General features: G+C 51.2%; 1 protein-coding gene across 1 annotated transcript in view; it reads right to left on the reverse strand.

Annotated features, from left to right (window-relative positions):
• The window catches only part of Wnt2b (Wnt family member 2B), a 17,878-nt gene extending 10,933 nt beyond the window's left edge, over positions 1–6,945 (reverse strand). The window contains exon 1 of the mRNA XM_021158650.2: positions 6,314–6,945. Within this exon, the coding sequence (XP_021014309.1) occupies positions 6,314–6,489 (176 nt within the window). The 5' untranslated portion in view covers positions 6,490–6,945. The remainder of the gene's footprint in view (positions 1–6,313) is intronic.
• Positions 6,946–15,073: the final 8,128 nt, after the last annotated feature.

Genomic DNA, 15,073 nt, shown 5'->3' on the forward strand with positions numbered 1-15,073 from the left:
GAGAGAGAGAGAGAGAGAGAGAGAGAGAGAGAGAGAGAGAGAGAGAGAGAGAGAGAGAGAGAGAGAGAAAGCTATGCAGTTGCAGGAAGAGAGTAACTGGGTAATTGAGTGGTCTCCACCATTACCAGGCCCCTAGCCAAAGGCCAAAGTGACACACACTTCTAGAACACAGGCCAGGCTTGTGGCATATCATACAAACTCAACGGTTGGTTTATTTAATAAACACTAAGATCCTCACAGCAAAACAAACTAACAAAATGAAGATCTGAGACAACACTCTTACACGCTGGTGTGAGAGGCACGACACAGTGGCTGGCCCATGAAGATCACTTGGCCACAGCAGAATGAAGAGAGGAGGGGGCTGGAGAACTCAGAGTGAGCAGGTTTGAGCAATGTTTACAGCTTTGGATCTGGTAGCTAAAACACCCTGTTCTAATCCTGAGGCTATGGAACAAGGCCCCCATCTTTAACCCCGCCCCCACTCCTGTACCCTTTACTTCCACTGACAAAGAGCTGGTCGCAATGGGAAGTCTGAACAGGACTGAACAGGATAGCACAGGCCTTTGAGACCAGCACTCAGGGGCAGATCTCTCTGAGTTCTAGGGGCATCCTAGTCTACATAGAGAGTTCGAGGCCAGCCAGAGCTACATAATGAGAACCAGTCTCTTTATCAATCATCAATCAATCCATTCAATCAATTAAAATGTGATAGAGTCTCTAGTTTGACAAATTTACAAGCTTGAGCAAGACAGCCACTGAAGGATAGGTGGGCTGCCAGCATCATTCAGAAACTGCTCAAGGCAATATTACCTCTCCTTTCAAATACTCTTGCCCTTGCACTCTACCATGGTCTCAGGAGAGTCTGGAGAGAAAACAGGAGCATATCACCCTTTCTCCCCAAGAGATGAGACTCATTCCCTCTTTCTGCAGCTCAGCTTCTCTGCCTTTCTGCCTCGCTTATAACCTACAAACACAGACACATGCACATAAGTGCAAGTGCGCACGTGTGCACATACACACACACACACACACACACACGACACTTGCTCTTTGTATTTTCAGTATATTCTATTCCAACACGTAAATGGAACTATCGCTGTCTTTCCTGGTGGGAACAGGTGGGAACTGTAGTGACCAGTTGCTACTGCAAACAGAAAAACTTCGGTCTGAACTATGAATGAGCCAGTGGTTTGGCAATGGCCCCAAAGTGGGCCTAAAGTGAGTGGAGAGAAGAGAAGGCAGCCAATAGAGGAGGGGCAACCCAACCAGCCCTAAGCCATGCCCCCACCATACATTCCCACAGCCAACCCTCACCACTAGTGACAGTAACCCAGGCAAACACAAGGAGGGTTGGCGCTAGCCTCTTCGGGAACTCAGGAGGTCTGATGAGCCCCATCTGTCCCAATAGAAGGGTGAGAGGCCGAACCTCCAGGAACAAATCCCATGGACTCAGCATCCCCAACACTGTCCATCAGGGCAGCAGCTTCCAGGAACAAACAAAATAAACACCCCAGGCCAGGCCAGGCCGGAAAGGCCTGCCTGACGCACAGCTTTGAGTTACACCCACTGCCCTGGTGCTTTGTTTGGAGTATTGAAACCATCAGAGTTGGAGCTTGTCCCTGTCTCACCACCGCTCTGCTTCCCCAGCTCAGCCCTAGATTACTGATCTAGGCAATGGGCGTTTGTTTTTTTATCTGGGGCTTGGAGGGAGGAGGATGGATGGGAATGGTAGACCAAGAATCCAGCCCTCATAGACAGTGTGGAGTAGGGTAGGCCAAACTCTGGTGAAAAGGCCTTCCTGTGGTCTGACTTTAATCCATTCCGCTGTAGCCCACACTGATCTTTCTTATTACGTCCTCAGTGAGCATGGGAACATCTGGTCGGTATATACGATGGGAAGATAATTAGGTTTTCCTACTACCATGCTGGTTCCTAAGTAACTGCTTCAAGACCCTGCATGGGGCTTGCCTGCTGTCTGGTTCTCAGAGCCCTTGTAGTCAAACATGGAAACCGCCAATGATACTGACTCTGAAGGCGAACCCATCGCCCTCAGCCCAACGAACGCTTGCACAATGCCTGCCACGTGCCAGTCACTGAGTTTAGTTGTTAGGGGCACAAAGACTTCATGATCTCCATCCCCCAGCTCATTGTCCTAGAGAGGATGCCTCTGTCCTGACTTCCTCTTTTCCCTTTCAGAAATTAATTTCTTCGTTTCTGCCCCAGCCTCCTGTGCCAGGGGGCTCCCTTCACCTGCCTTTGACCAATTCACCTTCTTTCCTTTGGCAAAGTCACTAGGACCAACATTAGCCCCTTGCTTGGGGTCTGAAAGGACCTAGACTCCCTCTGCCTCCACATCTGCTGAATCGCAATCTTCCTGTCAGTATACCGAGTGCTAACTAAGGAAAGCTCCTGGCACACAGTAAGTGCTCAGTAGCACTGTGTGCTTGCTGGTTATCCCTGCTTCCATCTCTCCTATGCATCCCTCATTCTATTCCGTTAGCTTGATTCCTGTCAACACTGCCTGTTCTTTTGCAGACGCTTTATGTTTCTATCTTTTTTAATAGAATCAGGGATCTCCCACTCCCTTTTGTTTGCTTGTTTTATTGTTTTGTTTTGTTTGCTTGTTGCTTTGTTTTGTTTTCTTTTGTTTTGTTGAGACAGGGTTTCTCTGTGTAAAAGCCCTGGCTATCCTGGACTCACTTTGTAGGCCAGGCTGGCCTCCAGCTCTCTACAGAGACCTGCCTGCCTCTGCCTCCCAAGTATTGGGATTAAAGACATGAGCCACTACACCTTGCCTATCTGATTCCTTTTGTATCTACTCATTAGTATCAGTGTTTCAACTCAACACAAACAGGACTTAAAACGCAGAGAAGACTGTTAGCTTCCCCCCACCCCCAATCTGTTCTTTGTATAGTACACAGGTCTCAGATCATTCTGTAAAAGAAAAAATAAATAAATCAAGACATAGCTGGCAGTGGTGGTTCATATATGATCCCAGCATTCAGAAGGCAGGAACGGGCAGCTCTCTGTGAATTTGAAGCCAGCCTGGTCTGTATAGAATTCTAGGGCAGCCAGCGATGCATACATAATGAGTTGCTCTCTTAAAAACAACAACAAACGAACAAGATGATACCACAGAGTGTGAGTCAGGGAAATCTCAACATTATGGGTTCAGAAACATTGATGGAGGGCTGGTGAGATGTCTCAGTGGTTAAGAGCGCCGACTGCTCTTCCAAAGGTTCCAAGTTCAAATCCCAGCAACCACATGGTGGCTCACAACCATCTGTAACGAAATCTGATGCCCTCTTCTGGATAAATAAATAAATGAATCTTTAGAAAAATAAAAAGAAGCACAGAAACATTGATGGAAAGCCCACGTTGTGAAGGATACTTGAGGAGAAACCAGGATGAAGGAAGCCATCTAAATTCAAACACAGGGGCTTTTGTGGTTGGTTGGTTTCTTTTGTTTCTGAGTCTCACTATACATCCAAGACTGGCCTAAAAGTTATGATTCCCCTGCCTGAGCAAGAGAAGCACACACGCTTGATTAGAAATAAAACTGTACGACTCCAAAATTGGTGTAAATTTAAGCAATTTTTCTTATTATTATTGAGATAGGGTCTCACTTTTGCCTAAAACTTGCTAGCTTGACCTGGAACTTGCTAGCTTGACCTGGAACTCAAGTGCTGGGGTTCAGGCTTTGTGCCACCTCTCCCAGCTCATTTTGGTTTTGTTGTTTTCCCTTCCTATCTCTCAATCTCTTCATTGGCGTTACAGGGATTAAAACAGTACCTACCTCACTCACTCAAACTGGAGATTAAAGGTGATGCTTCACAAGGCACTTGGCCATGGTGCTGGAACTTAGCAAGGGAGCACAGCAGAGTGCCTGTGTATGGTAACAGTAGAACTAAGACGACACTGCCCTCTGCTCTCTCTTTATGAGCGCAAGAACATGCCCAGCTCTTGTAAGTCTCCATATATCCACATTTCTTGTCACAGACTGAGAAGAAACCACGTGTCTCTTCTAGTTAAGGGAAGACGCAGAGGAGTTATGGGAAAGGAAAGGGAAGAATCCTGAGCTGTGAGATCAGACTGTTGATTGCTCATAGGGATAGCCTTCTGCTCCAAAGTAGAACACAGACACACTGAGTCAGTAGACATCCCTCTCCTCCGGGAACTGTATGATTGTACACAGTACTAATCTTACTGGGTTTGAGATAATCACCTTGGGGGCCAGACCCGCCCCGCCTTTAGAACTCAGGTCTCCTCCTTCTACAAGTGCTGACCACTGAGACAGACATCTATGGCTGTAGCTGTGACATCTTGAGGTCAGGGAGACAGAAATGAGCTTTGCCAATGAGCTTTGCACCCACACTCGTCCTGGCCCTGATGCTGCCTTCCTTTGTTTCACATGGACATAGGAACCACTCAGTCCCTCTGTCACCCTACCTAGCTCTTCCATCTAGCAGCATCTTTAATATGAACCACTGTGGATGGAGAGAGGGAGGAAATGGGAAAGGGAGCAGTAGTCAGGAGTGAAAATGGGGCTCTCTCTCTCTCTTTCTCTCTCTCTCTCTCTCTCTCTCTCTCTCGATTCATGAGTACACTGTAGCTGTCTTCAGACACCAGAAGAGAGCATCAAATCTCATTACAGATGGCTGTGAACCACCCTGTGGTTGCTGGGAATTGAACTCAGGACCTCTGAGTCAGTCAGTGCTCTTAACCACTGAGCCATCTCTCCAGCCCAGCGAGACTCTTGCTCAAACTGGTGAAAAGCAATCAAGTGTTTTGAAAAGCCAGTTGCCATGTGGGTCAGATTAAGGTGAGCACTGGGTACTACATGCTTCCATGCTTTCTTCACAGGGAACCTGAAGTCCCCAGCCAAACTGGGTCATAAAGATGGGGCGGAGGGGACCACTCTAGTCACTGAAAGGCTTTTTTTCTCCATCTTCCTTCTTTCCCTTTCCCTTTCTAAAGGAATGTTTCAAGCCAGATGTAAGATATAGGCCTCTCTGCTTCCTCGTCTGAACCCGCCTTTTTGCCTTCTCCAACACTGCAGAGATAAAAAAGATCCAAAAGAAAGATTTTTCTCTAACAGGAAAACAGGGGTGGGGGTGGGGATGGAGAGAGCAGCATCTTGAAATGATAGGAATCTGCAGCCCAAGCTGCCTTGCCCCTCAGCCAGCTACCCCTCACCCCTCCAGCCCAGATTCCTAGTCCAGGGGAGAAAGCAGCTACAGGGTGCAAGAGAAGAGACCTCGCTTTGTGGGAGGTAGATGTGGGGGTGAGGAGGGGGTGCTTGTTTCAGGGGAGGAGCAGAGCAAGGGGGGAAGGGAGACACTGCATGTTAGAGAGGGGCACTGGCCCAGCCCAAGAGGCCAGTTTGACTGGAGGGGTGAGGAGGAAGGATGAGCGATCCGAATCTTTTTGCAGTCCGATTCTACCCCCTTTGCCCTTTCTGGAAAGAGGATGCGTATCCAAAGGGGGCTGGAGGAGTCCTGGGGCTGGGTCGGGAATTCTACAAAGAACACAGCAGGCATCCGGTGGATCCTGGACGCCTTTTGCCTCATCTGCCCTTTGGAAGTGTCTGAAGATTAAGGCCTGCAAGAAGAGATCTGAAGAGAGGGTCTCACAACTCTTGAGACTCTAGAAGCCCCTGGGGCTTGGGGAGGAAAGGTGAGAGGTTATGTTATCTGGGACAGGAAAGCAAAAGGGGGCATTGGTGTTCCAAATTACACCCTCAAAGCCAAGGCTGGTGACAAATGCCTGCGTTATGCAACCCCAAGGATTTAATTTGTTTCGGTTGTGGGCATTAGGGGAAGTTTGTGCCTCAATTTCACTTCTAAGCCTTTCCCTGGATGCTACTGGCTCACTGTGTGGGCTAGACTAGCAGAGGGATGTGGGGAACAGCCAGCTGCCCCCCTACTCATGTCTCCAAGGACTCTTAGGTGGTGTAAGTTTTTTTTGAAGACCATGACCATGCCAAACAGACACTGCAGGATGTGGAGAAGCGACTAGTTCCCACCCTGAGAGAGAATCACGGAAGTAGCTTCTGCCGTAGAGGCTTCAGTAGAAATACCAAGGGGCACAATGGGGCAGCCTAGGGGACTTCAACCATCAGCTCCCTCCTTCCAGATGCTCAGTGCTCTCCTCTCCAGCGCCTCATTTTCTCCAGCTCCTCACTGGCCACTGGAAACTTCTGGGACTGTGTCCTTCCTCTAACTCCTCCTAGGCAATTCTGGTGCCTAAGCAGCCGATGCCCAGAGCAATGCACTAGTTCCAGTAAGCCTACCAACCCCAGATCCACACTTACCACCAGGACGTGTCTACACGGGCTGGGAGAGTCAGGAGTAGCAGCAGCAGCAGGCAGGCAAGACCCAGGCGGGCGGAAGATGGGGACACGTCGGGGGCCGTGGGTCTGGGCACGGGGACGCGGGCACGCCGAGGGGCGAGCTGCGCGGCTTCGTCCTCACCCTGCAGCTTCAGCATAGCTCCCCGCAGATTCCCGCCGCTAAGCCCGCAGGGCCGTGGACGGGCACTGGCTGGGCTTCCTCAGGCGTCTCCTAGATCTCCCCACAGGGTGGCCATGGGGACCACGGGCGACCGAGGACCTCAAGGCACGTGGAGCCCGGGAGCCGGACGCAGGGTTCCCAAGAGCGCGCAAGCTGCAGAGCCAGGAGACCGACGAGCGCTGAGCCGGGTGTGGGCGGTCGGGTGCGGTGTCAGTGGCTCCGGGGCGCGGAGTGCGGCGGGGGCCAGAGCGCGCCTACAGCCCCTGCGGCCGCAGCTCTCATTGGACGGGGCGGGGCGGGGCCGGGGACACGCGCGGCCTTCAGCGCGGCTCCGCCCGCGCCAGCCCGGGTGCTCCCCGGCGCCCTAGGTGTGGCGGCCGCCTCCTCCCCTCCGTTCTACGGGGCGCCACCGCGCCGCGCCCCCACCTGCTCTGGCCACCCGCGACGGGGCTCTTCCCTGCCTGCAGCCCCCTGTCCCTACCGACGCCACGCCACGCCACCGGGTCCTAGCGCCCTTCACTCAGCAACGCGGACCACTGCGTTTGATGGCAAGGCGCACCCGGTGTGTGTGGCGGGGGAGAGACGTGGAGAGGGTTGCGGACACTTCCAGTTCTTTAAGTACAGAAGATGCACTTTCTCTTGGTCCTCCCATCCTTGCGCTTCTGGGAAACTGGTAGACACCCGGCCAGCAATAGTTGAGGGATAGTGGAACTCCTTTGGCCACGCTGCCCTCAGGGGTACCGTGGGCAACCGGCCTCGGGCGGCAGACCCTCTCACGAAGGACTCATCGTACCCCCGACCCTGCCCACCGCTTCTCGCACCCACTGCACCGACTGCATCCTCTCGTCCCGCCCGTCGTTGAGAGTCTTGTCCACCTTGGTGCTTTCCCCAACTCAGGGCAGCGCAGCCACCCAAGAGACACACCTGCGGACGGGACGGCACGCCTGCCGGTGCCTTGACGGCTGGCCAGGGCTCGGCAGAGCTCGGTCTCTCCCAGTATCTACGTCCCCCACCCCCTCGGGCGGAGTTGCGACTGGGAAAGAATCAGAAACAGCTGGGCTGCTTTCCCGCACCAGAGGCCAGGGTGGGGGTCCTGCGGAGAGGGTGGAAGCCCTGGTGCCTTTTCTCCCCCCTCCCTTTCCACCCTTCTTCCTCTCCACTGGTCCCTCAGTCCCGCAGAGTTGGGAGGAGGGGGTAGTTGGGAAGAGGATTGGAAGGATACCTTGTTCCCTTTGTATGCTCCCCCCCACCCCCGCCCTCAACGGGCTCTCACTTCCCTATGTGTGAAGTTGAAGCCCCATAGGGGCAGAATGATCCTTACTGAAACATAAAAGTTCTTTAAAGCCCGGATGGAGCCTTTCAACTGGAGACTTCCTCTGAGGTCTGGCCTTACTCCTTCAGCCTCAGTTTCTCCTGCCCAGCCTCCCATTCCCAGGTTGTCTTTCATGCCTCTCCTCATGATTTTATCTAAACTATATAGTCCTGATGTAAACATCACGCTGGTCACTGCCCACCCACCTTAACCCCAAACTCACTGTCAGTCTGTGTTTGGTGGGGGTGTTAGAGATGCCAGAGTGTGAAGGACAGGGTACAGCTGGCTGCAGACATCTCAGAGACAGAGAAGAGAGAACAATTCAGAGGGGCGTTCATCCTCTCTCCCCTCAACTCAGTCCTCTGACTGCAGTTTCTGTGGTAAGAGGCAAAGTAGATGTGCCAATTCCACAAACATTATTTTCTTTCATCTGATAGAGTCGTGCTGGGCTCCAGGAAAACACACACACACACACACACACACACACACACACACACAAATAAAAAAAGCATTTCTGCCTTCAAGGAGCTTACACTTTATTGAGCAAGACAGATAATAAACACAGATAATAAGCACGGGGAATGCTACAAAGTGGTGAGTGCAGGGGGGGGGGGCTGTGGGCGAATCGGGCAGGGTAAAGGGGCCTCATCATGGTGATAATGAAGAGAGGGTGTGAGCAGGCAGGAAGTAAGCTGGGCACACTGGGGCAGAGCACTGTAAGAAGCAGAGTCAGTAGGCACCCCAAGACAGGAGCCATCAAAGCAGTCAGCTAAATGGAGCAGATTGCCCTAGGAAGGAGGAGGGGAGTTCAGATAAGTAAATGGAGGGTAATCTAAGGTCGGAAGGAGAGAAGGTGCCCACCATCATTGGGCTGTGTGGATGTAGGAGGGGCTAGGCTGGTTTTGGATGAGAAAGGGGAGGGGGTGAATTCAGGGAGCAAGTGGAACCAGCAGCTAGCCATGTTGTTCCCCTCCTCCGGACCCCCATTCCTACAGCCTGGTAGACTTCCCACTGGTAACAGGCTCTAAGGCCAGTTTCCCTGTAGGGTCAGGTAAGGGGCTGTGCCATTAGGCTTTCCTGCCTGAAGCTCTCTCCTTGGACCACTCTTACCTCCTCCCAACCGAGCTCCAGCCCTTTGCAGGGCCCAAGTCTTCCAGCTTGGATGCTACTCCCAGACTCCCCTGTGTGTTTAGACCTGGGTGTGACTCTGGCCCTGTGTTTATTTGTACATATGAGCCTGGGGTTGTGGGATGGGAGCTGGAGATGATCACATCTGATTTGGGTGGACTCACCCACATGGGTCCCAGATTCACATCTGAGGCCCCTCTTTGGCTTCAACTATCATCATAGATGAGTGAGACCGTGTCTTGGCACAACAGAGATGCTCGGCTATTGAAGTGTATTTCTGATATGAGCCCCCACCCCTAAAACATCACCAACTCCAAGAAGGGAGGGCACTGAGGAGACAAGACTCCTCCCAGCTCCCAGGCCACCTCTGCCCTATAGTCAGAAACCCAGAAAGAGACTGTGTTTCTCCTCCTCCTTTTCTCCTTCTTCTTCCTTCTCCTTCTCCTTCTCCTTCCTTCTCCTTCTCCTTCCTTCTCCTTCTCCCCCTCTCCCCAGTCCCCAGATCCCCAGCGGCAGGAGCCAGCTGAGTGCAAGAGCACTCAACCACTTAACTAGAGAACAGTTATGGAGCCAGAGAAGAGGTTTTCTGGGATCTGCCACTTTGGAGCTTCAAATCTCAAAATAAACTCCCAGCCTCAAAGTCCTAGACACTACTGGAGAGCTCAGCTCCTCACGCAAGGGCCTGTTATTCGGCTTCCAGGAGGAGGCTCAAGGCTGGAGGCTCTGTCTGTCTGTCTTGCTCCTCTAGTTTATTCCCACCCCCACCCACCGCCTGAGTTATGGGAGCCTGCAGGAGAAGCCTCTGATTTGAGAGTCAGACACTGGTCTGGAGGGCCCTGCATGGTGTCAATTCACACTTAGTAAGTACCTGCTATGTGCCTACCACTGACATGGGCATCCAGATGGACACAGAAGGAGAAGGCTTTAAGGTGATGTCTAACTTCTGGGTTCAAGGCTGTATGCTGCTGATATAATGAGCAATAATATTAGCAGAGACCCAAGGAATCCCTGGCCACCCCCTCCCACCTCACCCCTTCCCCACACATGCACACGCGCACGCACAATGCCAAATCCCTTGGAACCTTCTGCAGACAGCTTCCAGATCAGCTCTCAGCGACACCCTAGTCTCCTGTCCTTTTCAAAATGGATATAAAAAAGGAGATTCAACGCCCAGCTTCGATAGCTCACTTTGCTCTCTGATCTCTACTGAGGCCACGCAGGGTTCAGATCCCCCCCTCGACCTTGTGTTCAGCTTTGTATGGCTGAGTGGCTTTAGACTGTCACTGGCTGAGTGGCTTTAGATTATCACTGCCTTCGGATGGGAGTGGAGATGAGTTAAGGGGAGCTGGCGTGTGTGAACACCCTGACTCCACCCTGGCCTGTCTTCCAGAAAGTCCCCTTTCCTTGGGCCCTGGTTGTCGATGACCTCCTCCTTCCTGGTGGGTGGGAGGTGTGGATGGTAATGAGCAGAGAGAGAAAGGCCAAGAAGGGGCTGGAGGTGCTGGATGAAAGTCAAGGAATTCCTTGCTGCATACAGGAGGGGCGCGGGGAGGGGGCGGGGGGGGGCAGATGCCTTTCCTGGGATTTCTTTGCAAACTAAGGCAGGTCTCTTTTGAATTGGGGCCAGGTTCACCATGCCTGATGCCCCACCTCCTGCCCTGCTACACCACCCCAGGTGACTGGGGACAAGAGGGGAGCCTGAGAAGAACCCAAATGTTTTAAAGGAGAATGCTGTGGGGTTCTCGGCTTGTTACACAGCCTCGGTGGCCTCTGCTTGGTATTTATGAGCTCCCAGGCGAGGCGTGGAACTGTCTCAAAAAGGCTAGGCCAATCAAGCTTGGGGGTGGGGGGGCACAGGAAAAGGGAACATCTAGCCCCATGGAGGGGGGCTCGATGGCACAGCATTCCTCTCAATTAGTAAGCAGCTAAACAGAGCAAACGTCCCCAGAGGACCAAAAAGGAGAAGAGACACCAGGAAAGGAGACAAGGGAGATGAGAGCTTCAGGGTGGGCTGGAGCCTTTTAGCACTTGAGCTGTGAGGAGCCTGGAGCCAGGCAGTGGACAGGCTGAGGGCCATTCTGGGCAGGTGGCCCGGGGTGTGCTACTGGGATCCTGGGTGATTACTGACCTCCTCAAAGGCAGGTTCCCATTTTACCTTCAACCTTTTCCCCAATGTGCCTGAACCACGTAGGCACACTGAGCCTGATGTCTGTTCTAGGTCCCAGGCTGATCCGGATGTTAGATTGCTCCCAGTGAGCCCAAATCTGCAGACCCACTGTCACCCCCTCTTCCATGGTCTTCCTCAACTCTTAGGCTTTCTCCCCATCTCTTCTCTGGGGTACTATTCTCTCAAGCTTGTGACTCAGCGTCTAGCCCTAGCCCGTCACCAAGCACTGTCACCCCCTCTCACATGACCTTCCTCAGCTCTCAGGCTTTCTCCCCATCTCCTCTCTGGGGTACCATTCTCTCAAGCTTGTGATTCTGTGGCTAGCCCTAGCCCGCTTTCTAGCTTTGTTTCCCGGTCTCAGTTGTCTGGCTTTTATTTCTGTCTAGATATTTGTCTGCCCCTCTTTCTCAGTTCTGTCACTTGGCTATCTCCTGGTTGGCCTTCTGTCTGTCTCTCTCTCCCTATTCCTCTGTCGGTCTCTCCCTTGCCCCCTTCTCTTCAGAGAGAAAGACAGAGACAGAGAGAGACAGAGGGAGAAAGGGAAAGAGAGGGATGCACAATTGTGACCCATGTTGTTCTTCCTTTTCTCTCTCGTCTCCATCTGTTTCTCCGTGTCTGGCTTTCTAACTCTCTCCGGGACCTGCCTCTATACGTTCCTGGTGCATGACTTTATCCTACCCTCAGCTCCTGCAGTACAAGGGCCAGAAAAGATTTAAAAACAAAATACTTCCTACCCTCAACTCAATGCAGAACTTAGGCACTATTTACAATACTGTAAGTCACTTCCCCACTTTGGGCCTCAGTTTCCCCACTGTGGGACAACTAGAGTAGATGGAGGATGAAGGGCAACTTTCTGCTGTGGAACGTCCTCTGTCTTTATCTCTTCTTTCTTTAGCATACGCCATCCTGTTATGCCCAAGGCCTCTGCCTCTACTTCCTAAATTTGACCCTGAAGCCTGGACTCGAGCGTCTTAAGGACGCCAGTGGGGAGAGTCCCTGTTAGAGTCAGTCAGCAAGGCCCTCAAAGCAAGATTCCTCACTACTCCACTCCCTTAAACATCAGTGTAGACAGGGTCCCTTTCTGGGGCCATGTCTGGGATACAAACCAGATTAGCTCATCTCTCTAATCCTCTTTGTGCTGGAGCCTCTGCCAGGCAAGGACACCCACAGTGCCTTGTGTGTATTTGTGTGTGTGTGTGTGTGTGTGTTCTTGGAGAGGCAGGGCACACAAGGTTCTCTCCTCTGGACCCCCTCCTTCGAGTAAAGGTCAAGTCAGCAAGCCTCCCTGTGTTTTTTTTTTTTTTTTTCTTAAAAAAAGGTCTGAGGTTTGAGCCAAGCTTTCCTCCCACCTCCATTCCAGTCTCTTCTGCAGGCTTTCCAGGACTGGATTATGCATTTCAACTATTCCCCTGTTCCCGAACAGTCCAGAATCTACCCCTCTTCAACGCATATCTCACGGCCTAATTGTGTGTACTTTTCGGTCATTTTAGGACTTGGCAATCCCTTCTTGAAAAGCCCAGAACTTGCAGAAGGACATAGGGAACGTGGGGGAGGGGTGGGGTGGGGGATCAGGCTGGCCCTCGGCATTGCACTTCAAATTGGAAGCCTCCAACCAGTCCCTGAATTTTCCTTGGAGAGATCTCTCTGGGCTGATAAGATCAAAGCATTCCCTCTGCCAAATCATTACCTTATTTTCGAGGCAATTACAGAACTTATTGTATCAATTAGCCAGGTCTCCAGCTGCAGCTGTTTATCGCTGGCTTTTGGTGCGCTGGCTAAGGGTCTGCCCTGCGGAGAAAGCCGAACGAAGCGAGAGAAGGGCGGCGTCTGGGCCGGGAGGACCCTGTTTCTCTGTGGGAATGGTCGGCGGAGGGCGGGAGGGCGTCCAGGGGAGTGGAGCCCGCGGACCACTCTCGCCGCCATCCCTCTGTTCTAGGCGTCACAACGCGCGGACGTGGCCCAGAGAGACGCCGCAGACCCAGGGGTGAGGCAGGTCGCCGGGGTCGGGCCGAGGCCCGGGCTCCGCGGGGACCCGACTGAGCGAGCCCACATGCCCAGTCCTTTGTAACGCTCGCGGCCGGCTGGAATGCACCCCGTGCGCAGGGCGCCCCGCCGTGGCATTTTCTGGAAAGACAGAGGGCCGAGTTTCATTTTGGGGATCCCTGGGTTTCAGATAGGGCTGGACAGAGAAGGGAGATATTCCCAAGAGTGGAAGAGTGTGGCGTTCAGGGATTCCACCAGGACCGCAGCGCCTAGAACCAAACGTACCTGAAACCAGCTGGGTAAGGAATCCCTGGACGTCCTCAGACTTTTTGATCTTAGAAACACAAATATTACCGAGGTTCCTCCAGAGGGCTTCTTTTGTTTAGATGAGTTACAGTCACTCATAGTCACTGGAGTAACAGAAACACAGCGACCAACTGATAAAGTTCCTGATGGCCAGCCGAGGAGGCCATGAGCAACAACATAAAAACATTTCTTGATAGTAATCCAAAGAATAAAACAAATATCCACGAGTCTGAACTAATATAAATAAACAACTGAACAAATAAATAAATAGGGAAAGGACAAGTCTCCCATGTAGGAAGACTTCCAAGAAACTTATGTAGACACTGCACACTCAGCGACACGAAGTATGATTCTAACCTTAAGTGTGCGCTGCACATTCTGACATCTTCCCAACACACAACACAGCTATGGTGTGGGGAAGGGAAATGGAATTTACCATGGGAGAAACCTGACAAATATTTTAGCCGGGGCATCAGGCTCAACATTATTGGAGTCAGGGCAATAGTTTTTGCCCCAGTGACAAAAATAACACTTAAGTCTCTTGTCCCTACAGAGCAACAGGACCACATTTGTTGCTAGAGAAATGGTAAAACGGTCCTGTGAGTTGGGAAGGCAGCTCAGGGATGCCATAGGAAATACTATATACTCTTACCATGTAACGTATTGCACCCATTCACTGGGATGGCCACATAAAATCCTGCACACAGAGGCTGATAGCTACTCTCTCCATAACTGTCAGAAAGGGGGAGCAACTGACATGCCCTTCAGAGATGAATAGAGACGTGAGCTGTGCATACAGAGAATGGAATGCTTTTTAGTGATAAGATGAGCTATGAGGCCTGGAGGAGCTTCCCCTGTATATCACTAGCAGAGAGAAGTGGACCTGAGAGGCTGTGGCTCCGACTGCATTTCTGACAAAAGGCAAAACCACGGGAATGATAGGGTCAGGATTTCTTCCTCTGTGACCCCTTTTTGTAATCCCAGTGTCATAAGAAACCAGGAGAAAAATATCAGACAGATTCTATCTGAGGAATTTTATTTATTTATTTATTTATTTATTTATTTATTTATTTATTTATTTTTGAGACAGGTTCTTGCTGTGCAATCCAGGCTGGCCTTGATCTCTCAACCCTTCTGCCTCAGTCCACCACAGGCTGGGGTTATTGATATGCATCATTACATCCTGCTGGAAATAATTTCCTTACTTGTTTCTTTTTGTAATATGCTAGGGATAGTATTTCTAGAATGGAGACTGGAAAATAATGAGGACATTAGGAGGAAATAGAAGAAATCTGCTTATTTATTTATTTATTTATTTATTTATTTATTTGAAATGAGCAAGTTGGTGAGATTGCTCAGCAGGCAAAGATGTCTACTACCAAGCCATATATATGGTAGAAGAGAAGTGACTCTCAAAAGTTGTCCTTTGACTGCCACATGTACATCATGGCACAGGGACACACACACTCTGGATAGATAGACAAATGATAGGTAGGTAGATAGATAGATAGATAGATAGATAGATAGATAGATAGATAGATAGACAGAAACAAAACTAACAATAACATCTGGCTTGAAGCTGAGTGTGGTAGTGCATGCCTTTAATTCATGCTCTGAAGGCAGAGACAGGTGGAGTTCTGTAAGTTCAAGGCCAGACTGGTCTAC

The sequence above is a fragment of the Mus caroli genome, chromosome 3 (assembly GCF_900094665.2).
Source record: "Mus caroli chromosome 3, CAROLI_EIJ_v1.1, whole genome shotgun sequence".
Taxonomy (NCBI): Eukaryota; Metazoa; Chordata; class Mammalia; order Rodentia; family Muridae; genus Mus; species Mus caroli.